Genomic DNA, 24,253 nt, shown 5'->3' on the forward strand with positions numbered 1-24,253 from the left:
TGTACATTGAACATGCTATGCACATGTGTGTTTTCATGGATTTGCTGTCCCACAATGCTTTTGATGAGTGCCATGGTACATCACCTGAAGAGCTTGTTCAGTGTGCGTTTTGACTGAGGGCCAGAGCTTCTGCACTGGTCATCAGCTTGAGCTGAGGCCAGAGGTGAGACCTGCACTGCTGGTCCTGGCTCTACCTTTGCATAACAGGGGCCTGGACATGGCTCTGCAGATGGTGCCCTGCATTTTTGTTTTTAAATTGAGGTAAAGTATATTTAACATAAAATCAACCATTTTAATTCACAATCCAGTGGCATTTCTTACATTCACAATATAATGCAACAAATTTTATTGAGTCCTCATTTTCATTGCACCAAAAGAAAACCTCATACACATTAAGCCATTGTTCTGCATTACTCATTCTCTTTTGCCTATCAGCCATGAGCATACTTTCTCTATGTGTTTACCTATTCTTCTTGTTTCATGTCAATGGAGTCATACAATGTTACCTTTGTGTTTGGCTCCTTTCACTCAACGTGTTTTTAACTTTCATGTACCTTGCAAACTCACTCCTTCATTCCTTTTTGTGGCTGAATAATATTCTGTTGTCTGTATGTAAGACATTTTGTTTATACATCCATCTGTTGATAGATAAGTGAGTTGTTTCTACCTTTTGGCTATTGTGAATGTTAGTGCCATGAACATGTATGTACTTGCATGTATATGAATACCTGTTTCCAATTGTTAGGCAGGTACTTTATCACTTGATCCACTCCACCAGCTCATTTCTAATTCTTTTGGGTATGTATCCAGGTGTGGAATTGCCAGGTGATATGATAATTTTGTTAGGCAAGTGCTCTACTATTGAGCTATACCCCCAGCCCTAAATCAATTCTGTTTAATGTTTTGAGGAACTGCCAACTATTTTCTACCATTTCACATTCCTACCAAGTTCATCACACTCTCTCCAATGATTGTTATTACTTGGTTTTTTTTTTTTGTTTGTTTTTTTGTTTTGTTTTGTTTTTGATGGTAGCTATCCTGTTGGGCATGAGATGGTATTTCATTGTGGTTTTGATTTGCATTTTCTTAATACCTAATGATGATAAGCATCTTTTTATAAGCTTGTTGGTCATTTGTGTCTGCAGAAATGTCAGGCCTTTGGCCCATTTTTCAATTGGGCTGTTTATTTTTTTCTTGTTGAGTTGTAGGAGTTCTTTATATATTCTGAATACTTTTATCAGATAAGTGATTTGTAAATATTTCCCCCATTTGGTCTTACCACTTTTTTTCTTTTTGTGAGGTTGAACTCAGGGCCTCATGCTTGCTAGATAGGAGCTTTACCACTTGAGCCATTCCACCAGCCTTTTTGTCACACGTGTGTGTGTGTGTGTGTGTGTGTGTGTGTGTGTGTGTGTGTGTGTTTTGTGTGTGTGGTGCTGGGGATTGAACCCAGGGCTTCCTGTGTGCTAAGCATGTCCTTTCTTGTCAGTGAACTATACCCTCAGCATGTCACTGTCTTGATAATATCCTTTGATGTACAGGAGTTTTTAATTTTATGAAATACAATGTATTTCTTTTTTGTTGTTGTTTTTCCTTCCTTACTTCCTTTTTTCCTTCATTCCTTCCTTCCTTCCATCCGTCCTTTTTTGCGGTACTGACATTTGAACTCAGGCCCTATACCTTGAGCCACTCCACCAGCACTGTTTGTGTTGGGCTTTTTCAAGATAGGGTCTATTTTCCTGGGGTTGGCTTTGGACTTCATTCCTCTTGGTCCCGGGGGAGTAGCTGGGATTACAGGTGTGAGGCACTGGCACCTGGCAAGAGAACAGAGTCTTATTGAACTTTTGCATGTAACTATACAGCCATATAATAAAAATATCCATGATTAGCTTTCCCGCTTCTTGAGGACTACATAAGGAGAAAAAGTAAGCATTTCAATTTTTATTCTCAAAAATATAATGTGCCAAATTGCTGTAAAGCCATGGATTGCTTAAAAAGAAAGGAAAAAGTGGCTTTTTGAATCTGGAAAATAAAACATTAAAGTAAAAGATGAATAAAATTTCAAATAAAAACTCACAAAGAATCATTGACCCCAGTTTTTCAGTCCCATGTACGGTTAGCAGTTTACCAGGCCACCAGTTTCTGCTTTTTTTTTTTTTTTTTTTTTGTGGTGCTTAGGACCTACACCTTGAGCCACTCCACCAGCCCATTTTTGTGAAGGGTTTTTTGAAATAGGGTCTTGTGAACTATTTGCCAGGGCTGGCTTCAAACTGCAATCCTCCTGTTCTCTGCCTCCCAAGTAGCTGGGATTACAGGCATGAGCCATCGGCATCTGGCTAGTGGTATGATCTAGCCAGGAAACCAGTATTCTAAAGTACTTGTCTTTGAAGGACAACAATTTTGGACTGTAGCTGACTGCAAATGCTTTTAGAGAAGAATGAAAATATTAAGTCTCTAAGAACGACAAGACTGAAAATAGCCATAGTCAAATGCTGATGATGCTGTTGGCAGGAAATTTGGTTATCTTTTATGGTATACACCCTTTTAACATAACTGAAATTATGATTGATAGCATTTATACCAAGACATAGCAGATTTCTAGAAATGTCATACCATTTTGGAATTCTCATACCAATAGCATACTTGCAAATGTAACTGGAAGAAGATTTAGGGCCCAGGTATGGTGGTGCATGCCTGTAATCCCAACACTCTGGAGGTTGAGGTCAGCCTTGGCTACATAGTGAGATACTGTCTCAAAAAAAAAAAATGAGAGAGAGAAAGAAAAAAAGAAAGGATTATCATTACTTATCATATGACAGTGCTTCTTTTACAATTTAGCATATCAAACAAGTCTAATTTGTTAAATATCTCTCCAAAGTTACAGGGTCCCTTCTGGATTACTCCAAAGTTTGTTTACTTTAGAATTTGCTTTTGGGAAGTTTATCAACAATGTAAAAGGTTTCAAACACTGGATCAGTTGGGGCATGGCTCAAATGGTAGAGACTCTTAGTTCAAACTCCAATACCACCAGGAAAAAAACAAACACTGGATCAAAAGAAGTTCACAAGTTACTGTGAAATAATTGTCACTCATTTAACCAGTGATAATTGAAAGACTTCAAAGGCAAATACAGAAAGTTACATATTTTGTTTGTTTGTTTATTATTTATTTTTGCGGTACTGGGGCTTGAACTCAGGGCCTACACCGCAGGTTATCCATCAGCCCTTTTTTAGTGATGTTTTTTTTCATGATAGGGTCTTTGAGAACTATTTCCCTGGGCTGGCTTCAAACCTCAATTCTCCTGATCGAGCCTCTTGAGAAACTGGGATTATAGGTGTGAGCCACCAGCACCTGGCTTATTTTTCTTTTCCTTGAGGCAGGGTCTTGCTGTGTAGCCCAGGCTGGCCTTCTGGGTATTGGGATTACAGGCATGTACCACCACACCTGGTTGAAAGTTACATAGTAATAGGAAAACCTTAGGTCTTTTAACAGCATGGGGGAAGGAGACATGGCTCAAAGTGAGAAGTGACACAAAAACCCTCATAAAGATGATGCAATATACACAAATTACCTTGATAAAACACAAAGCCTGTTTCCTAGGCCAGTTAGTTAAAAGGTAAGGAAAATCTTTCCCTAAGTGAACTTTCTTCTTTTGATCTGTGTTGTTTCTGACCTGTGCTGGTTCACCCTTCCTTCGGTAACCTGGTGGTTCCCTGCTGGGGGCAGGGGATGGTAATCACCACATTGATACTGAACTTAGTGTAGCACCTGATCCGCACAACGTACTACAGCCTAGAACTCCTGGACTCAAGTGACCCTGGTGCCTCAGCCTCCAGGGGCTGGACTGGACTGTAGGTGCTTGCCCTTATGCCTGCTGAACTTGCTGCTTATTTTGTTTTTTGATGGTACTGGGGTTTGAACTCAGGGCCTCATGCTTGCTAGGCTGGCAGTCTACCACTTGTGGCACTCCACCAGCCCTGAATTTTGTTCTTTTAACAAAGAAAAGCCAGCTTCTAGTTTCATACCATTGTACTTTTGAGATTAAGGTTCAGTTCTGAAAACCTTTATAATAAATTCATTCAATTTTAGCTGGTTGACTACACATGAAATCCCTGTTCCAAATTTTCTCTTTTATAAACTTCTATAATTTTTTTTATAGCCACTTAGTTTGTCCCTACTCTCCTGTCCCATTTAGAACGGTCACTCTACTTTAGTATAAAATTGCTCTTCTTTCTCTAACGAAAAATCATCCTTCCACTTGTAACTTCCTTTATAAAAATGCCCACTTTCCTCACATGGAATGGTTTCCCTTATGGTTTTTTTTTTCTTTTTACTCAGGGCCACATCATGCTTGTAAGGCAGATGCCCTCCCTCTTGAGCCGCTCCACCAGCCTGGTTTCCTTATGTTTTTAGAAGTTTCAGTTATATATATTAATTAGAATTTTTGACTTTTAGTAACCTTAGTTTCTAGTGAAAACTTGTAAGCATTGTGCACTGTTTTATATCAGCATTTTGTAGATGAATGTCATCTCATGATACAAATTTCCATGTCTCATTAAAAGACCCAATGTAGTTAACTTCTCTTCCATATAATGACAGGGTGCCAGAGTATATTTACTTCAAACTTACATTCAGCAATTGATATTTTAGTATTTTAACTTAGAAATAACCCAAGCGTTTAATGAATATTTATTATTTAACTCAACATAGATAAGATTTCAAGTTACCAAAGAAATAGTTTTGAAACTATTTTAAATAGAGACAAAACAATTACTTTCGAAAATTTTACTGATAAGCTTGTATTTCATTTACATTTACCTAACTGTACTTTTGAGGACCTTATGCATGCTAGGCAAGTGCTCTGCTATGAGGCATATCCCCATCCCCAGCATATTAGCAGTTGCACTTGAATTGCTCAAAAAATTGAATGAGACATTGGACAGAGCTTGCCGTTCAAGGAGTTCAGGAAATGCTACTTCAGATGGTGCTGTGCTGGCACACTGATCGCTGATGACAAACAGCGAATGCCCCCTTTTATGTCTAAATGAAGATGCTCCCGAGGAGCTCAGTGTCATCTGTCTTGCCCTCTGCATCTCATGTTGCTTTTTTTTTTTTGTTGATAAATCAGGCAAGAGTCAAAAATATCAGAGAAGCTAAAAAGTTAAACATGGTACTGCCCTCTTTTTTCTTCCTGTGACTCTCATGCATAAAGCAGTTCATTTTTATTGCATATTTTGCTTTAAGTTTAGATTATGGGTTTATGGTCTTAAACATCTAGCAGAGACCACTTGAGCTTGTCTGACCAGCAACCCAGGGGAAACTGCCAATTGTGAGACATTCATATTGTTTTACTAATAATTTAAAACCTGTCTTTATTTATAAGAAAGCTACCTTAATCATGTGAACTTAGGGAAAAATACTACACATTTTTCGTAACTTTTTCTGTTTCTGACAGCTTTAGGAATAATGTACATGAGTTCTCATTTATCCCTAAGCCACTGTGAACTCCCATAAAACATTTTATAGTCAGATATCAGTGGCACATGCCTGTAATCCTAGCTACTCAGGAGGCAGAGATTAGGAGGATCCAGACTCAAAGCCAGCCAGGGCAAATAGTTCGTGAGACCCTATCTCGAAAATATCCAACACAAAAAAGGACTGGTGGAGTGGCTAAAGTTGTAGAGTGCCTGTCTAGCAACTGTGAGGCCCTGAGTTCAAACCCCAGTACTACCAAAACCAAAAAACCCAAAACAAAGATTTTTGTCAGTTGTTTTAGTAATGCCTGTAAATAGCACATCCATAATATTCATGCAAGGATATACATAAAAAGGGCTATGCATGTAAGGGTTTGTAAGGGTAAGAGCACTTGCCTAGCATGTAAGGGTTTGAGTCCCAGTACCAGGGGGGAAAAAAGTGACAGCTGGGACTGATCAGATTCACTGAAATCTCATACAAAAAAACCTGGTAGGCTCTGAAGTCAGTAACAGGTCTGGTTGATTTACCAGTCAGCATGGGTGGGAAACACTTGGAATACTCTCAACAGGTTATCTGAGCTTTTCTAGCTTTTTCTGGTTCATGTATAGCCCATATGTGGACCTTATAGGGGCTCATGGCCACATGTATGATCCTCAGGGTGACACCTAGGTCTGTCAATGTGTATTTGGGTTACATGCATGCTCAGGGTGGAACTTGAGTAAGACAGACAAAGCATGGTGGCACATGCCTCTAATCTCAGTGCCTAGGAGGACAGCAAAGTCAAGGTCAGCCTGAGCTTCATTAGTGACTCTCTGTCTCAAAAAACCCAAAAGCACAACAAGAAAATTGAAATGGAACTTGGAATTTTGGTAGGGATTGAATCAAGTTTGTAACCAGTCTGGGTAGGATTGGCATCTTTTTTTTTTTTTTTTTTTTTTTTCTGGGCTTGGGCTTGAATGCTGTACCACTTTAGCCATGTCCTCAGCCCTTTGCTTTTCAGATAGAGTCTCACATTAACTTTTCCCAGGCTGACCTCCACCTCCTGAGTAGCTGGTTTTATAGACAATGATTGGTATCTTGGTCCACTTAACGGACATGGAATATCCTTCCATTTATTTAGGTCTTCTTTGAGTGATGTTTTGTTATTTTCAGTATATAGATCTTTTACTTCCTTAGATAAAATTGTGCTTGGGTGTTATATTCTTTTGGATGCTAATAGAAGTGGAATTATCTTCTTAATTTCCTTTTTTGGGTTGTTCATTGCCGGTGTATACAAACATCACTGATTTTTGCACATTGATCTTGTATAGTAGCATTTTTGTTTGTTTGTTTTTGTGGTACTGGGGTTTGAACTCGGCCTACACCTTGAGCCACTCCACTAGCCACAAAAAAGTTTATGCTGTGTTTTTATTAAGATAGGGTTTCACAAACTATTTGCCTGGGGCTGGCTTCGAACTGTGATCCTCCTGATCGCTGCCAGCTAAGTAGCTGGAATGACAGGCGTGAGCCACTGGCGCCTGGCTATAGTAGCATTTGTAATGGATTCTTTGGGGGATCATGCCATCTGCTAGTGTAGATAGAGTTACTTTTTCCTTTCCAATTTGGATACCTTTCATTTTATTTTCTTGCCTAGTTGCTCTGGCTATAATTTCCAGCACAGTGTCGAATAGCAGTTATGAGAATGAGCACTCTTTCCTTGCTCCTGATCTTAGGAGAGAGCTTTCAGCCTTTCACCATTGAGTGTGATGTTAGCTGTGTGTTTTAAATAAGTGTCCCTATCATACTCAGTAAATTTATTTCCATTACTAGTTTTCCAAATGTTTTTGTAATGAAAGGATGTTGGATTATGGCAAATGCTTTTTATTCATCAACTGAAAAGATCATGTGGGTTTCCCCCTTTTCTTATTAGTGTGATGTATTACATTGATTACAGTGTTTTCTAGAGTTCTCCTTATAATGCCTCTATCTGGCCTTGGCATAGGGGTGATGGTGGCCTTACAGAATGCGTTAGGAAGTGTTCCCTCCTCTCCTGTGTTTTGGAAAAGTTTGAGAAGGGTTAATTCTTTAATGTTAGTAGGATTTACAGTGATGCCATCTGGTAGTAGACTTTTTTTTGGGAGCTTTGCTTTCTGTTTTGTTTTGTTTCTGGTGGGATTGAAGTTTGAGCTCAGGGCTTCACACTTGCAAACCAGGTGCTTTACCACTTGAACCACACCTCCATCCTGAACTTTGTTTTCTGAATCATTTTCTGCTTGTTTTAGGTCTGTAGATTTTCTATTTCTTTTTGAGTCAGTTTTGATAGTGTGTTTTTCTAGGAAATTGTTCACCTCATCTAGCTTACTTAATTTGTTGGCATACAATTGTTCATAGTACTATCTTGTAGCCCTTTTTTTTTTTTTTGTGGTACTGGGATTTGAACTCAAGGGCCTCACACTTGCAAGGCAGGTGCTCTTACCAGTTGAGCCACTCTGCCAGCCCTGTTTTAGTCCATCTTTTTTTTTTTTTTTTAAGTCAGTCTAGCTAAAAGTTTGTCTATTTTGTGGATATTTAAATAAATACAATACTTTTCATTGATTGTTGTTTTTTCTTTTGTTTACCTCTGCTCTAATCTTATTGTTTATTTTCCTCTACTACTTTTCCTTCCTTTTACTAGTTTGTTTTGGTCTTCTTTTTCTAGTTCCTTAAGTTATATAATTAGATTATTAATTTGAGGTCTCTCTCTCTCTCTTTCTTATTTATTTTTGTGGTGCTAGAGATTGAATCCATGTCCTTGAGCATGTTAAGCATCAGCTGTACCACTGAGCTGTACCTACAGTCCCCACTCTTTTTTTCGTTCAGTGCTGGGGTTTGAACCCAGGGCATTGAGCTTGCTTGGCAAGCACTCTAGCACTGAGCTATATCCCCAGTCTCCCACTCCTTTTTTTTTTTTTTTTAAACATTTAAGTAAGTTAGATCAGCTATTAAGATTTCAGAAAGCATCTTATTTCTGAATCTTTTGTTTACTTTTTATTTTATTTTATTTTATTTTATTTTTTTTCTTTTTTCATTTTTCTTTTATTATTCATATGTGCATACAAGGCTTGGTTCATTTCTCCCCCCTGCCCCCACCCCTCCCTTACCACCCACTCTGCCCCCTCCCTCTACCCCCCCCCCCAGTACCCAGCAGAAACTATTTTGCCCTTATTTCTAATTTTGTTGTAGAGAGAGTATAAGCAATAATAGGAAGGAACAAGGGTTTTTGCTGGTTGAGATAAGGATAGCTATACAGGGCATTGACTCACATTGATTTCCTGTGCGTGGGTGTTACCTTCTAGGTTAATTCTTTTTGATCTAACCTTTTCTCTAGTACCTGTTCCCCTTTTCCTATTGGCCTCAGTTGCTTTAAGGTATCTGCTTTAGTTTCTCTGAGTTAAGGGCAACAAATGCTAGCTAGTTTTTTAGGTGTCTTACCTATCCTCACCCCTCCCTTGTGTGCTCTCGCTTTTATCATGTGCTCAAAGTCCAATCCCCTTGTTGTGTTTGCCCTTGATCTAATGTCCGCATATGAGGGAGAACATACGATTTTTGGTTTTTTGAGCCAGGCTAACCTCACTCAGAATGATGTTCTCCAATTCCATCCATTTACCGGCGAATGATAACATTTCGTTCTTCTTCATGGCTGCATAAAATTCCATTGTGTATAGATACCACATTTTCTTAATCCATTCGTCAGTGGTGGGGCATCTTGGCTGTTTCCATAACTTGGCTATTGTGAATAGTGCCGCAATAAACATGGATGTGCAGGTGCCTCTGGAGTAACAGTCTTTTGGGTATATCCCCAAGAGTGGTATTGCTGGATCAAATGGTAGATCGATGTCTAGCTTTTTAAGTAGCCTCCAAATTTTTTTCCAGAGCTCCCACTCCTTTTTTAAGGTAGGTGTTCATAGTTATAAATTTGCCTATAAGTACTGCTTTTGCAGCATACTATAACTTTTGTTATGCTGTATTTTTGTTTTTATTTGTTTCAAGACATTTTGTAATTTTCCATGTGACTTCTTTTTAGACACCATGGTTGTTTAAGGGTGTGGTAATTAATTTCCACATACTGTTCTTGGTTTTTTTTTTTTTGGTGGCACTGGGATTTGAACTCAGGGCTTTTTATTTGCTAGGCAGGTGCTCTACCACTTAAGCCATGCCCCCAGTCCTTTTTGCTTTAGTTATTTTATTTTTGGTGGCATTGGGGTTTGAACTCGGGGCCTCACACTTGCTAGGCAGGTGTTCTACTGCCTCGTGCCTCCAACCCTTTTTGCTCTGGTTATTTTGGATATAGGGTCTCACTTTTTTCCCAGGCTGACCTGGATTGAAATCCTCCTGTTTTACCCTTCCCATGTACCTGGGATGACAGGCATGCACCACCATGCCCAGCTATTGGTTGAGGTGGAGCCTTTCAAACTATTTGCCTGGGCTGACTTCTAACTGTGATCCTCTGATCTCTACCTTCTCAGTAGCTAGGATTACAGGAGTGAGCCATCATGCCTGGCCTGTATCATATGTTTGATCTCACCATTGTTTTTTTTTTTTTTAAATAAAATTTTATTCAACAAAGACACACTGATATCCTTACATATTATTTGTTGCTGTTTTCATGTTACCGTGGCAGAGTTGAGTCATGGCATTTGAGGCTATATGGCTTGCAGAGCCTGAAATAATTCCTCTCTGGTTTTCATAGGAGAAGTTTTTAGACCCCTGGTTTAGAGTGTCTTTTTCGATTTCCATGGCTATAGTTAACTATAAATTGGCTCACATTGCAGTAGTCTGGTGAGATTTGACACATGTAGCCTGCTTTGTGTTTTCTGAAGCTTGTGAAATGGGCAGTTCTGACAACAGATCTGGGCATCCTCAAGGCCTCAGCTAGCTGAGAGGAGGAGCAGTCTTCCCCCTCTGAAGCTAGGGTGGAGGCAGCGGGACTGGGATGTGGCCATTCAATGGTGACTTCATGCATAGGATGGCCAACTGTCTTGGTTTGCCTGGGACCGAAGGCCGTTCTTGGAACCTAGGATTTTAGTTTTAATATCTGGAAAGCTGGGTAAACTGACACAGTTGGTTCTCCAGCTGGTTTTCAGAGTCTTACTTTTATCCCTCCACCCCAGTACCATTCAGGGAAACACCCAGCTATGCGAAAAGGCGGCGACTGGCTGGCCCCAGTGGCTTGGCATCCCCTCGGCCCCTGCAGCGCTCAGCAAGCGATATCAACCTGAAGGGTGAGGTACAGCCAGCAGCCTCTCCTGGGCCTTCGCTCCGAAGCCTCCCTCACCAGCTGCTGCTCCAGCGACTGCAGGAGGAGAAAGATCGTGATCGGGATGGTGAACAGGAGAATGACATCAGTAGCCCCTCAGCCAGCAGGAGTAGCCAGAGCAAAATCAGGTAGGAGGAGGCTGCGAGGCCTGGGATTGTAGAGTGCCAGGACCAAGCCAAGGAGGAGCCAGACTTGGGGAGGCTGGGAGGGGTGGTGCCTATGCAGTGATGGGTTGGGACTTGAGGTGGGGGACTCCCAGGACCCCAGACAGTCCTCCTTGGATGGAGCAGGGAAGAAGGTGAGGCCCTATAGATGGGTGAGCTTACCCACACTGTTTCTGGTTGAAACTGGGGCTTGCTCAGTGGGCAGCAGAGGGAGTTTTGTGTGAAGAGGGTATGGTCCAACCTGTAGTTAGCTCACTGCAGTATCAGGGCTGGTGGTAGGGGGAAAGGGGTGCCTCTTAGTGAGGGCCCAAAACCTATAGGTGACAACTAGCTCTGCTTCCATGGGGCAGTCTTGGCTTCCCCCCAGCCTCAGCCCTGTACACCTACAGAACTCTCCCCCACCCTTGCCAGCCCTAGGACCCTGAGAAACCATGGGCATTTGAGCAACTGGATGTCCCCAGAACTGGTGGGGGCTGGGGGTGGGCACTGGTTCTCAGATTGCCATTGTGCACCTTTGTCATCCATAAGACGAGACTAATCCTCCCAAGGCATTTTCTTTGGGAAGTCCTCCAGGATACCTGGGCAGGTGAGTGTGCTGGGACCCTGGCATACTGCAGGTGCCAGACACTGTGATCATGGGGTGTGTGTTCCTTGTGCTTTTAGAGCAAAAGTTGTCTTTCTTGCTTCTTTAGCCAGGTACATAGAATGTGTTTGGGAGACATTATTGGATGAAAGTGTTACATAAGCAGAGTGTTATTTCACAACGGCAGCTAACTTTTACAGTTCTATGGTCCCATGTACCACTGGGCTGAGCAGCAAATGCATGACTTTGGAGGCTGTACCTGCTAACCCTAACACTGTGTTAGAGGTGGGGGTCCTGGCACTCAGGTTGGGTCAGAGATTTGTCTGAATTCATAGAGTTAGGAATCAGTTTTCTGGAGTTAGAAATCAACTTACCTGGGTCTAGGTGTCTGGCAAAGGGAATGGGGTGTGTCAGGAGCTTATGCAAAGCCTTCTTTCCTGCCCCTATTCCCCTGATCATGCAGCCCGATCTATCTCTGTGCTGCCTTATGTCTGTCTCCATCTAGATTTGTTGGACCCCCCCCCCCATTATCTGTCCTGTCCCAAATCACAATTTTCCCCTGAAGCTTTTGCATAGTTTGAATTTTCTAAAGGTTGAATGGCCTGGTGGCTGAAGGAACACAATGTTGCTGTTTTCCAAGAGGGCTGCCTGGGAGTGGATGTCTGTGGTGGCTGTGGCCATGGGTTCCTGCTTGTTTGTTCATTCACCCTTTATAGCAGACAAAAAAGAAAGACCCGCATGCCAGGGTTCCAGCTGGGCTTGCTCTGTGGGAGGGCAAAATTTTTTCTTTCTTCTCCACAAACATTTACTAGGTACCTGGAGTACCAAATATGGTGGGATTTTACAGCAGGGGTCCTGACTGGATCTCAGGGTATGGACAGCTGGGCCCAGGACTGAAAACAATTTAGGCGGGCTGTGATCCAGGTTAGAGAGCTTGCCCTGGATTGACAAGAGTTCTGCAGCCCCGAGGAGATGGCTGGGGAAGTCTGGTGCAAGGAGGAGGGAGAGACCGTGGGGCAGAGGGTCCTCTGTTGCCAAATGAAATTGGTTCTGGTGGACTGTGTGGGATTGCAGCGGCTCGCTGGTGCCCCCTGTTGGCCAAGCTTGGGACAGGACCCTTGGCAGCCCAGGGTAGCCCCAGAAATGAGGTCTTCAGGGTCTGGACCCAGCACCATAGCAAACCTACAAGAGCAAGTTTGGAGCTGAGAGTCTGTGAATGAGCAGGATTACAGTAGGTTGGGGAGTCAGTAATAATGTAGCAAATTCCCATGTCCCAGAGAGCCTTTCCATTGGCCGAAAAAGTGTTTTGGCCTGCCTTGATACTAGGGAGCCCAAGAAAGCTTGTGAATAGAGGAGGTGGAGAACTGATACCGCAGGCTTGGTGCCCAGGCCCAGGGAGTAGTCTGGGGAAGGTTGTCAGCATGGAGTGGGCATGGGTAGCAGGGACAGGTGTCTAGGACACAGGCCCAGGCACCCCAACTGCCCTTCCTGGAGAGCCAACGCGGCTTCTCTGGTGCGCTAGACCCTACGCCAGCCCTTCCCCAGCTTCCACCTGGCTGCTTCGGCACCGCTCCCCTCATCCGTGCGCCCACCTCCCGGCTAGCGCCCCTCTACAGGCTGCCCGCGTGGGGTCCACGGGGGGCGCCGCGGGTGGAGGGCGCGTCGGCCGCCGCCGCCCGCAGAGGGAGGAGCCCGCGCGGAGGAGGCGGGGCGCGGAGCGGCCGCGGCATGGAGCGAGCCCGGCGCGCCTGGGAGCGCAGCCCCGCGGCCCCGGAGCCCTGAGCGGGCGCGGCTCGTGCGCTGGCGGGAGCGGGCCGGGCGCGGCGGCGCGGCCCATGGAGCGGCCCCGGGCCGGGCCCCCGGCGGGCGGGCTGGCGGCGGGCGGGCGGCGGGCGGTGCGGCGGCGGCTGCGGTGAGGCCGGCGGCGGGGCCGGGCCGTGCGCCATGGAGGCCCCGGGCGCCGGCTTCGCGTGCCCGCTGCCCCCCGGCATCGCGTCTGTCACCTACGTGTTCGTCTACAGCCCGAGTGGGCCAGGCGGTCCCGGCCCCGCGCCCGGTCCTGGCCCAGCGCCCCCCGCGCCCCCCGCGCCGCCGCCCCGGGGCCCGAAGCGGAAACTTTACAGCGCCGTCCCCGGCCGCAAGTTCATCGCTGTGAAGGCGCACAGCCCGCAGGGCGAGGGCGAGATCCCACTGCACCGCGGCGAGGCCGTGAAGGGTGAGGGGCGCGGGGAGGGGGGGCGGGGCCAGGTGCGCAGCGAGCCGATGCCATTTTGGGGTCTCTGTGGCTGGGATGTCCCCGGGTCATTAAGGGATGCAGCCACCAGGACCAGTATCTCTGGCCATGGCTTCATGGGCTCCTGTCATGTGGCTCCCTCTGTCATGATAGAGGCTCTGGTCTTGTCTTGGGCGTTTCTGTGTCACGATGGGGGGGGGGTGGTCCCTCCATTGGAAGGACCCTATCCCGTTACAAAGCTTCCTCGTATTGTGGGGTTACTGGGTTTTGTTTGTTTTTTTTTTTTTTAACTGGAAATCCTTGGGATATTGGCGGGAGGGGGGGCTTGCTATTCTGGGGGAGATGTGTGACAATTGTGGGTGTCTTGTGTGCTATGCACATCTCTCTTACCCGTGCTGCCTATATTCTCGGGGGGACAGTACCCTCTCATTTTGGGGCTTTCTATGTCATCATTGGGGTCCTACCTGGATGCCTCTTGTCCATGGGCCTGAGGTAGAAGCAGTTGTGAGAATCAGTCCTCCTGGTATATCGTGGCTACAGCGCAATGACTGCGCTCTTAGCAGTGACCCCTGGGTGGGTGACAGCAGAGAGTGGTTAATAGGGACAGAAGCAGGAGTGTGGCACATCTCTGTCCCTTACACACCCACCCTGTGCCTGGCCCATGTGTTCATTTCTCCCTTCTGTGTGGGTTCCACAGTCTTCCCAGGGAAAAATCTGGGAGGTTGTGGTTAAGGGAAGGAGATCGAGGATTAGGATAGTGAGCAGAACTTGTGTCCAAGGTGGGGAGACGGGTGCCCTGCATCTACTCTGTCCTGACAGCCTGTCTGGCTTCTGTCCTCCAGTGCTCAGCATCGGGGAGGGCGGATTCTGGGAGGGAACCGTGAAGGGCCGCACAGGCTGGTTCCCAGCTGACTGCGTGGAGGAGGTGCAGATGCGACAATATGACACACGGCATGGTGAGTGACCCCAGGCTCCCCCCAGGCAGCTCCTGAGGGGTGCACCCTTCCAGCCTCCCTTTGATCTTCTTGATGATAAATCTGGATGTTCACAGAGAAAAAAGAAGTGAACTCAAACACACCCAAAAAGTACAGGCAAACCTACACACAGGATGCAAACATGGCACACATACAGCATGTATGTACATACGAACATGTGTGCTTGAATCCAACACTTCATACACAGTGGAGAACCTGCGACATGCCCACAGGAGGTACATACTCATGACTGTCCTCTGTGTGTTCTCATACGTTACTCTGGTGACTGTGACCACCCCTCTGGCACAGTCTTCACAGAAATACCAGGTGCTTGGAGCTTGCAATTCATGTGCGCTGGCAGACAAGTAAGGAGGTCAATGTGAAAAAAGAGGCGTTTTTCCAAAGTGGACAGATTGTCCAAGTGGGCAGAGCAGGAGGCCTGGACAAGCCAAGAGGAAATGAGGCCATTTGGGCCCCAAGGGGTGGTTATGGATACCCTGGGGCTGGAATGGTCTGAGGGCAGCTTGTGAGGGATGATCCCTGTCCTTAGCCAGTAGGGAAGCATGTGAAGGTGAAGGCTGCAGCTCTGGGACTGGTGAGCAGTCATAGTCTAACCCTGCTGAACAACTGGGCTTCTAGAAAGGACCCATCTGGGTGCTGGTAGAAACAGGTTAGTCCTGTGGAGCCCATCGGATGGGCTGGCTGCATGTCTTGGATGTACTCTTGCAATGAGCCCTCAAGAGTCCTAGGAGGCTCTAAGATCCATTAGTGTTACTTCTGGCTCAGAGTGGGTATGACAAATGAGTACTTCCTGTGTGGTGGTCATCAGTTGTGTGTCTGGATTTAGGTACATGTGTCTCTCTTTTAGTATGTGGAGGGCTTGGGCTCAGGGTTGTGGTGTCTCCTACCCTGGGTTGACAGTTTCTCAGGAGAGCTCATCCCTATGTGGCCAGGACCTCTGCCCAGTGCCAAACTTGGTGGAGGCTTAGGGAAGTGTGAGCCTGGCTGTTGATCAACTGTTGGCCAGGTGTCTTGTTCCCTCACTTGGCTAATCCTTGCCCTGCCCTGTTGGCTTAGATCATGGAAGGGATTGGGCTCCCTTTTTCTTTGCTTGTGGAGAGTGGTGGATAGAGTGGGGTCCAGGAGGTAAATGATGTCAGAGGTTTGAACTCTAATTCTGACAGGATGGAGGAAGATAATAGGAAGGGATGGAGACTCCATACCTGTTAAATAGGGGCCAGGGCTGTGTTCCCCCACAGGAAGAGTAATGTGATTCTGGTCTGAGAACTATGAATCTAGGGACATTTGGACCTTGGTCTGAAGTAGAGGAGGGAGGGAAGTTTGTGTTGGAGTCAGAATCTGAGAGGAGCTGATGTTGTCAGGTTTGCCCTTGTTGGACCCGTGCTGCTCCCATTGGCTATTGTGGGTGCACCAGTGTGCTGTGGCAGAGGTGGTGTAAGTACAGGAGCTCCCTGAGTTGACCTGAAGGAGTCAGAGTGGGCTTCAAAGTAGAAGTGTTGTTTGGTCTGAATCTTCTAGGTGATCTGAGGTGGATGTCCCCATGTTTGCAGGGATCTGGCACAGTGTTCTGGAGCTATATGTGTCAGCAATTCATGTACCCGATCATAGTTTTTAGCATTTTTACATGTTTGAAGTTGTTGACATGTCCCAGCAATCCTGGGAGGTGAAGCCAGTTGTTAGTACATTTCTAGGGGATCCGTAGGCAGTGAGGGGTAGGGTGTTTTTTCTGTGTAGGCACTCAGCTTTATGAGGAGTGGCAAGGCTAGGGTGGGGAGTGTGAGGCCAGTCAGGTGTCCTTGGGTAGTACAAGGGAAAGGATGGCCTTATGGTGGGAGCTGACCAGGGCAGGGTTGCTTGATTTTGCAGTTCCTTTTTAGGGTCAAGGTCAAGATATAGTCAGGGCAGAACAAAGAGGTGGACAGGGTGGGCCAAGATCATAGAGAAGCAGGTGTGCAAGAAATGGAGCTGGTGGCCTCCTGGCAATTGCAGGGATGCTAGACAAAGCTGCAGCTAGGGTGTGTGACCCAGGGGAGTGGGATGGGGACAGAGGATGAGGGGCCTTCTGTGACTGCCCGTAGGGAGTAGGAGTAATAGTGGCCTTCCTCTGACCTCAGTACAAACCTGGCCAGCCACTCTGGGCAGAACCTCCCATATCTCAGACTCAGGCTGAGTTCTGCCAGAAGCCAGAGGGCAGTCCAGCAACAGGAACCTGATTCCAGTAGGCTCAAATCCAAAAAAAAAAAAAAAAAAAAAATCTGGTTCATGGATTGGAGTGGGGACAGAGAAGAGAAGGACTTAAAGGCCAAGGAGAGGACACTATGCTGAGGTACACAGATAAGGCTGGTGGCCAGGGTTGGTACCTGCCACTGGACCAGAAAATGAATCTTGGCCACTCAAGAAGCAGAGAGCCAGTCTCCTGTAGCACTGGTGCAGGAGATGTGAGGGGTAGAAATGCTGAGGCCCAGTATGTGCTGTCCTCTCTCCTTATCTGCCCCTTCTTTCTAGTGTGTTCCTTATTTTGGCGGTGGGAACTGGTGCTGGGCCTGTTTCTTCAGCTGTATTTTATGTGTCTGATTAATAAGCCTGGAAAATGAATGTGTATTATGTAATAAATACAATTTGGTTGGCAAAAAATTAAAGCTGAGATGTTAGTGATTGCAAGTTTGGGGATCCTTTTGCAGGCTGGCACTATGAGTGTTTCTGTTTACTGGGTTGACCTGGAAGAGGGTGTTGTAGAGGCAAGGAAGAGTGTGAGGTCCCACCTGTAGGGTGATGAGGACTGGCCTGTGCTGGTCTTGTGAGTCGGGGATGGCAAATGTGGGCATGTCACAGGGTCTCAGCTGTGGTAGGCAATGTTGGAGGAGAGAATTGAGTTGATGAGTGGTTGGGGAGGGCCAGGATGATAACAGGCCACCAGAACCCAGGGGCCCTCTCTAAAAGGTCCTACTCTGTAAGGAGAGGCTCAAAGAGGGCACCTACTAGTAGGAATTTGATGTCTGAACCAGTACTTTCCTTAATAACTGTCTTCTGATGTGAACTGAAACTCTTTCTTCCTCCCTTCTAGCCCCTACCTCCATCTCTGTCTGTATCCATCTATCCTTTTACTAGCCTACCCACCCCACTATTGATCTACTTACCCAGCAACCCACCCAGCCCACCCAACCTCTCCCATTTGCCATCCATCCTCCTACTCGCTGTGTACCCACCCAGTCTATCTGTCCATCCATCCATCCACCCACCCATCTATTTACATATCTATCTATACTTTGACCCATCCATTTCCTCTCCTCTCCAACCTCCCATCCGTTTGTACATCCATTTGCCTTTGGATTTGTTTTCTCTCCATCTCTTGTTCCTTTATCCTTCTGTCTGTGCAGCATCTGTCCACCTGGCCAGTTGTATACCATCTCCCCTGTCTGTGGTACCTACCTTCAAGGAGCTTACAATTATTGGGGAGACAGGTTGTAAAAACTCAGGTTTAAGCTAGATGTGGTGGTACATACTGTAATCCCAGTACTGAAGAGGCTGAGACAGGAGGATCATAAGTTTGAGACCAGCCTGGGCTATATCATGAGATCCTGTCTCAAAAACGAAAACCAAAACAAAACAAAAAAACCACCCACCCCCCTGCCACCACACACACTGCAAATTGTAAATTCACTCTGATCTTCTTGCCACTTTCTTGCTCCTTCTGCTGCACTTCATGGGCTGCACACTGCCCTTGGCATACTCGAGGCTGATGACTGCTGTGTGTGTTGGCTGCCCTATTCCTGGAAGACCTTCACCCTTGTACCCATGTGCAGTTCCCTCACATCCCTGGGGCTTCGGTTATCTTCGCTTGTTGATGAGACTATTATACTATCCTTAGAGCTTCACTTTTCTATATCCTTGTTCTACCTTTTTTTCTCTTAAGCACTTACCAGCACTTACTTATTTTCTGTTTATTCCATCTCCCAGAGTAGCTTATTAACACAAGGGCGGACTCTGTTCTATCCTCAGAGCCTAAAACATATAGTGTCTAGTACATAGTAGGAGCTCAAAAATGCTTGTTGAAGTGAAAAAATGAGTCTTGAGAAGTGGTACAGTAAGAGAATGGGGGAGGGAGGCCTTGAGAGATGAAGTGCAAATCAGTGGTGGCGCCACCTTGGGGGCCCTCCCAGGCTCTGAGAGTGGAGGAACCCTCCATTCTCCAGAGGTGTGAGGAATCCTGAAGTTCAGGTAGCCAGAGGAGCCAGCCTGAAGCCTAAGGTCACAACTGCGGGTGTGGTAGGACATCTGCAAGGCTCAGATGGGGCAGCAGGTAGACCCTGGCCAACTCCACAGGGCCATGAGGAACTTTGAGATCAAATGACAGATGAAGACAATGTTCTGTGGGCCACAGTGAAGTCAGAGAAAGGGACCCAGATCTTGGCTTCCCTTCCTCACTGAGACACTGAGGTTGTACCTTGTGCCATTGTAAGGAATTGAGTGAAGACATTCACTTCCACAATGGTGTACGTGGGCAAATAGCACAGAACTCAGGCATGTGCTTGCACATGGTACTTGCACACAGTTGTGGATCACAGATATACATGCACATTACCTGTGACTAGGCTCACACACAGATCACAAGTATGAACACAGCACTTGTACACACTGCATAAATAAGCATCAACACAGCATTTAGACACTATTGTAAGGCACACACACACATATGTACGTACACTTTCCTATACTCTCACTTTTGTGGCTCACTGACTGTATGGTCCTGGTCTTGTTTGGTCTCCCGTGTCTAGCTGCATGGTTCTCAGGAGAAGTGAGCTGTGGTTGCTGTTCTTCTTGGGCCCCAACTCCAGGAGGCCAGAATTCTCTGCATGGTCCCCTTAGACTTCCTACCTTAGGACCTCTGGACCCAGGACCTCAGGATTCAGGGTCTTCCACTCCTATCTTGGCACAACCATGCCCATGTATGGACAGAGACTGTGACCACAGTTAGGGTAGATGAGCCAGTTGGAGGCCATGGCCTTTCCTCAGCTCCTGATACTCCCTCCAGAAACCCGGGAGGACCGAACGAAGCGGCTTTTCCGCCACTACACTGTTGGCTCCTATGACAGCCTCACTTCACACAGGTACTGACAGGTGGGGCATGGGTGTGGATATACACTGGCTGGATGTGGCAGATGTGGTGTGGGTTAAGAAGGGAAGCCAGGGTTTGGGGAGGTTGATAGAGAACAGCCACCAGCTGCCTTCTACTGTCACCCTGGGGTAGCCTGTGCCTCTGGGACCCTGTGGGGTCAACCTGTCTGCCAGACCTCCTGCAGGGCTCACCTCACCCCTTCCTGCTTTCCTCCATCAGCGATTATGTCATTGATGACAAGGTGGCTGTCCTGCAGAAACGGGACCACGAGGGCTTTGGCTTTGTGCTCCGGGGGGCCAAAGGTAATGGGTTGTGAGGGATACTGCACTGCTGGGGATGTGTTCTGTGTCTGGCCTCTGCCCCTCCCTTTTTCCTGCCCTCTCCTATCCTCTGCTGTGACTGTTTTGGTTTGGAAAGTGCAGGTACAAGGCAGCAGTTCCCTCCCTTTATTGACTTTCATTCTCTTTGCTTGGGGAGCCTAACAGAGTAGGGGCCTTTAGTAGAAGTGAGTAAGGGGCTTCACAGAGGAATGTGCACTGCTTTCCTGGGCTAGGTGTCCCTGGGTAGCTGTCCTCCCTGCCTTGGGTTAATCTGTCCCTTGTTAGTCATGTACTCCTCAAGGCAAGCCACATGGAGGTTGTTGTGTGGCAGCTTCCACCACCTGAATCACATTTATGAGTACCTACCTGCTCCCCCCCATCTGCAGCAGAGACCCCCATTGAGGAATTCACGCCCACACCAGCCTTCCCTGCACTCCAGTACCTGGAGTCTGTGGATGTGGAGGGTGTGGCCTGGAGGGCTGGGCTGCGCACTGGAGACTTCCTTATTGAGGTGAGGCAGGCCCTGACCTGGGGTTAGGGTGGGTTGGGGGGGTGCTGCTTCCTGAGCCCCGAGGGAGTGTACATGAGCATCCCACCCAGTTGACTGTCTGTCTCAGGTGAATGGGGTGAACGTGGTGAAGGTTGGACACAAGCAAGTGGTGGGTCTGATCCGCCAGGGCGGCAACCGCCTGGTAATGAAGGTCGTGTCTGTGACCAGGAAGCCAGAAGAGGACAGTGCTCGGCGCAGAGGTGAGGGCTCAGGCTTCTGGCTCTGTCCAGATTCTTCTCTTGCCTCCTGATCTTAGCCCTTTGACTTCAGGTCAACATTCTTCTCTCACCCTTAATGCCACACTTCTGGCATCAGATTCCTGAACTTAGAGGAAATGCTGACATCTGTGGCCTGGTTCCTTGTGTTAGACCCAGTGGCCCCTGGCTAGGCCTCTGACCCCTGACCCTAGATTGCCCTCCTCCAATTCCCGCCCCCTTCTTCCATGCGTCCCCCAGCCCTGGCATGGCATAGCCCTCCTTCCCAACTCCAGCAGCTGCCTGGAGGCCGGGTTGCCATGGTAACTGTGAGGTTGACGCTGCTGCTGCTGCTGCTTATTGTGTGGGGAAGGGGGAGGCGGCACCTGAGGGAAGAGGAAAAGCGTCTTCTCCTAGCAGCCGCCACCGACCGCTGTTCGGCCTGGGCCCAGGAGGCTTTGCTGCCTAGCCCAGCCCAGGCCTTTGGTTTGCCTGACCACATCCTGGTCCTTTAAGGGACAGTGGTACCTGGGCCCTGGAAGCTCTGGGCAGCAGGAAGCAACCTGGCAGGAGACCTGCCCAGCCCCCCATGGCTCCGGTGCCCCCTTGCTGGACCCACACAGCCTGTAGGGTGGGTGCTCAGACCAGAGCCAGCCAGCACTCTGACCCCTACTAGTACCCTTGACTACCATCTGAGGCCTTGGCTCTGGGAGTCCAGAGGGCCCCAGAGGCCCAATCACCCTGGCCCCAGTGCTCCCTGAGCTTGCCACGCCATGAAGAAGTTTGCATCTAGCCGCAGCCTGAACAAGATCCTGGCACAGTGTGACTCGTCCTCACGGGAGTACGAGGAGATCCAGGCGGTAGAGCGCAAGTGGCACTTGCACCTGGCCACGCCGCGCCGCCTGCTGCTGGATAGGAGGGCCAAGGCCTCCCTCTTCTTTGCAGCCCCACCGCCCCCGAAGAGGGCCCCCAGCACCACACTGACCCTGCGTTCCAAGTCCATGACGGCGGAGCTTGAAGAACTTGGTGAGCACTGGGGTTGCTGTGGGAGTGGCCCACAATTGAATGGCCGGGGTTGAGCAGACTAAGGCAGTGTGGGAAGCCAGGGGGACTAAGCTAGGGCTGAGGCCAGGCAGTGATAGCAGGGAGGGAGGATGGACGGATGTAGGAGTAAGTCAAAAGTTAGGGTAGGTGCTGGAGTGGCAAGGAAATTCGGCACCTGTAGGTCAGGAGGAGGGGAATGGCATCTCTATATGTGTGCATGGTATGTGTGTGAACTGCCCTTGGCTCTTTATTCTTGACTTTGCTCTTGCATTTCATCTGTTTTTTGGGAAGAGCAATGGTTGGACATCTGGGGTCTGTTTCCAGCTCCGTCGGACAATAGCTGGGTCATCCTTGTGTTTGTTTTACTCTGTTGGTGCTTGTTTATTGCTCAAGCAAGCCTGCTGACCTCACAGGCCATTGTGAGAAACTATAGTTCAGTGATAGGATGGGGTCTTGTGAGCTGTGGGAGGTTAGCAAAATATGTCAGACTTTGATGGGCACAATCCTAGGCTGACCACTAATATCATGGGTATGTCCCGACATACATGACCTCGATCTGATATCTGTGACAGTTAAGAGCCTTATCATAGGATGTCTTGATATACATGATCATGTCCTGACATGTGTGGTTGTTACAACCTTGTCATGGGCATGTCCTATATATACAACCACATCCTGACATGTGTGGCAGCTGACAACCTCATCATGGGCATGCCACGATATACACGACCACATCCTGACGTATGACATTCAACAGCCTGAAGAGTCATGATATAATGATCATGTCCTGACATGTGTGACCATTAATAACCTTGTCATGAGTGTGTCTTCTATACATGACCATGTCTGACATGTGTGACAGTTAGCAGCCCTGTCATGGGCATATGCTGACTGTTATTCTTATTGTGGGCATATGCTAATACACGTGACTATTAAGAACCTTGTTGTGGGGGTATCCTGACCATCACAGCTTCATGATGGGCATATCCCAGTACATATGACAGTTGACACACTCTTCACTTGCATAGTTTGAGCCCAATCCCAGCCTTTTTCTCTGGCTACAGCCATAGAAGGAGCGTGTACCTAGTCCACAGAACTATCCCTGCCTTTAGTCAACCCTGATCCTGTCCTGGTCACCGGATGAGTTGCCCCATTCCAAGAAGGAAAACGGCTACTAAGACAGACTGGGCTGACATGGTCAGGAAACTTAAAAAAAAAAGTACACAGACTTCAAAATGAAGAATACTCAGGTTTCAAAAAATGAAGAGGGAAATCAATGCCAGAGGAGAGCCCATGATCAAGTTTCCAAGGGCAGGGTCAGGTTCTGAAGCCTCCTCAAGGCTAGGTTAGGAGGCTGTGGGCCTGTGAGAAGCAGGAAAGCCAGAATCAAGCACAGGATCTGGAATTAGCATTAAAAGAATTGGAAGTCAGAGAAGAATATGAGACAGTAAGATAAAATGTTATTACAAATGTAAAAGAACTAGCAGAGCTAATGAAATAACAGGACAGGACAACAAAGAACAAGCACATTTATAAAGTGTGGTACTGGGGTTTGAACTCAGGGCTTCATGCTTGTTAGGCAGGTGCTCTACCGCTTGAGCCATTCCACCAGTGCTAAGAACTGTTACTGATTAAAAGGATCCATGGCTTGGATACACAGTATTCCAGACCCAGCTGAAAATGAGGCAGTAAGTAAGATCAGACTAAGATTACCCAGAAGCAGCTCAGAAAGACTAGGTGCAGACATCAAAGAGTAGTTAGGGGACAGAAGGACAAGAAAGGAGACCCCAGCGTCTACCTGGTAGAAGTTCCAGAGAGAAAGAATGAAAAGAAAGGCAACGTTTGAAGAGTAAGTAAGAATTTCTCAAAAGTGAACAAAGGCATGAGATTCCATTTTGAAGAAATAGGAGTCACAAGCAAGGAAATAAAAACTCATGTATATCTGGATCTGTCAGAATAAAAGTTTAGAATACCATAGACATATAGAAAAATCTTATGACTACGGTTGCAGGTGGAGGAGCTGGTTAGCTTAGAAAGGAGTGATAGTTTGACTGACAGCAGACTTCTCATCAGCAGTGGTAGAAGGCAGAAGACGATGGAATGTGGAATCACGATGCCTTACCACCTAGATTCTGCACCCAGCCATATCTGCTCACTTGTGTGAGTACAGAGTTCTGGTCCCAGGGCTATCAGACCCGCAGGTCAGTCACAGAGAGCTGGTATCAATAAGCCAATACCAGTAGGCAGATGGGTCTGGTTAGACACCAGATAAAACTGGTGGGTGGTCCCTGGAGAAACCTGAGC

General features: G+C 47.0%; 1 protein-coding gene across 7 annotated transcripts in view; it reads left to right on the top strand.

Annotated features, from left to right (window-relative positions):
• The window catches only part of Shank3 (SH3 and multiple ankyrin repeat domains 3), a 59,954-nt gene that overhangs the window by 8,457 nt on the left and 27,244 nt on the right, over positions 1–24,253 (top strand). For all 7 annotated transcript variants that reach the window (XM_074084792.1, XM_074084786.1, XM_074084790.1 and 4 more), the window contains exons 10-17: positions 10,605–10,878; positions 13,519–13,712; positions 14,573–14,686; positions 19,758–19,833; positions 20,061–20,143; positions 20,548–20,672; positions 20,779–20,911; positions 21,851–21,931. In XM_074084792.1, the coding sequence (XP_073940893.1) occupies positions 10,605–10,878; positions 13,519–13,712; positions 14,573–14,686; positions 19,758–19,833; positions 20,061–20,143; positions 20,548–20,672; positions 20,779–20,911; positions 21,851–21,931 (1,080 nt within the window). The remainder of the gene's footprint in view (positions 1–10,604; positions 10,879–13,518; positions 13,713–14,572; positions 14,687–19,757; positions 19,834–20,060; positions 20,144–20,547; positions 20,673–20,778; positions 20,912–21,850; positions 21,932–24,253) is intronic.

The sequence above is a fragment of the Castor canadensis genome, chromosome 8 (assembly GCF_047511655.1).
Source record: "Castor canadensis chromosome 8, mCasCan1.hap1v2, whole genome shotgun sequence".
Lineage (NCBI taxonomy): Eukaryota > Metazoa > Chordata > Mammalia > Rodentia > Castoridae > Castor > Castor canadensis.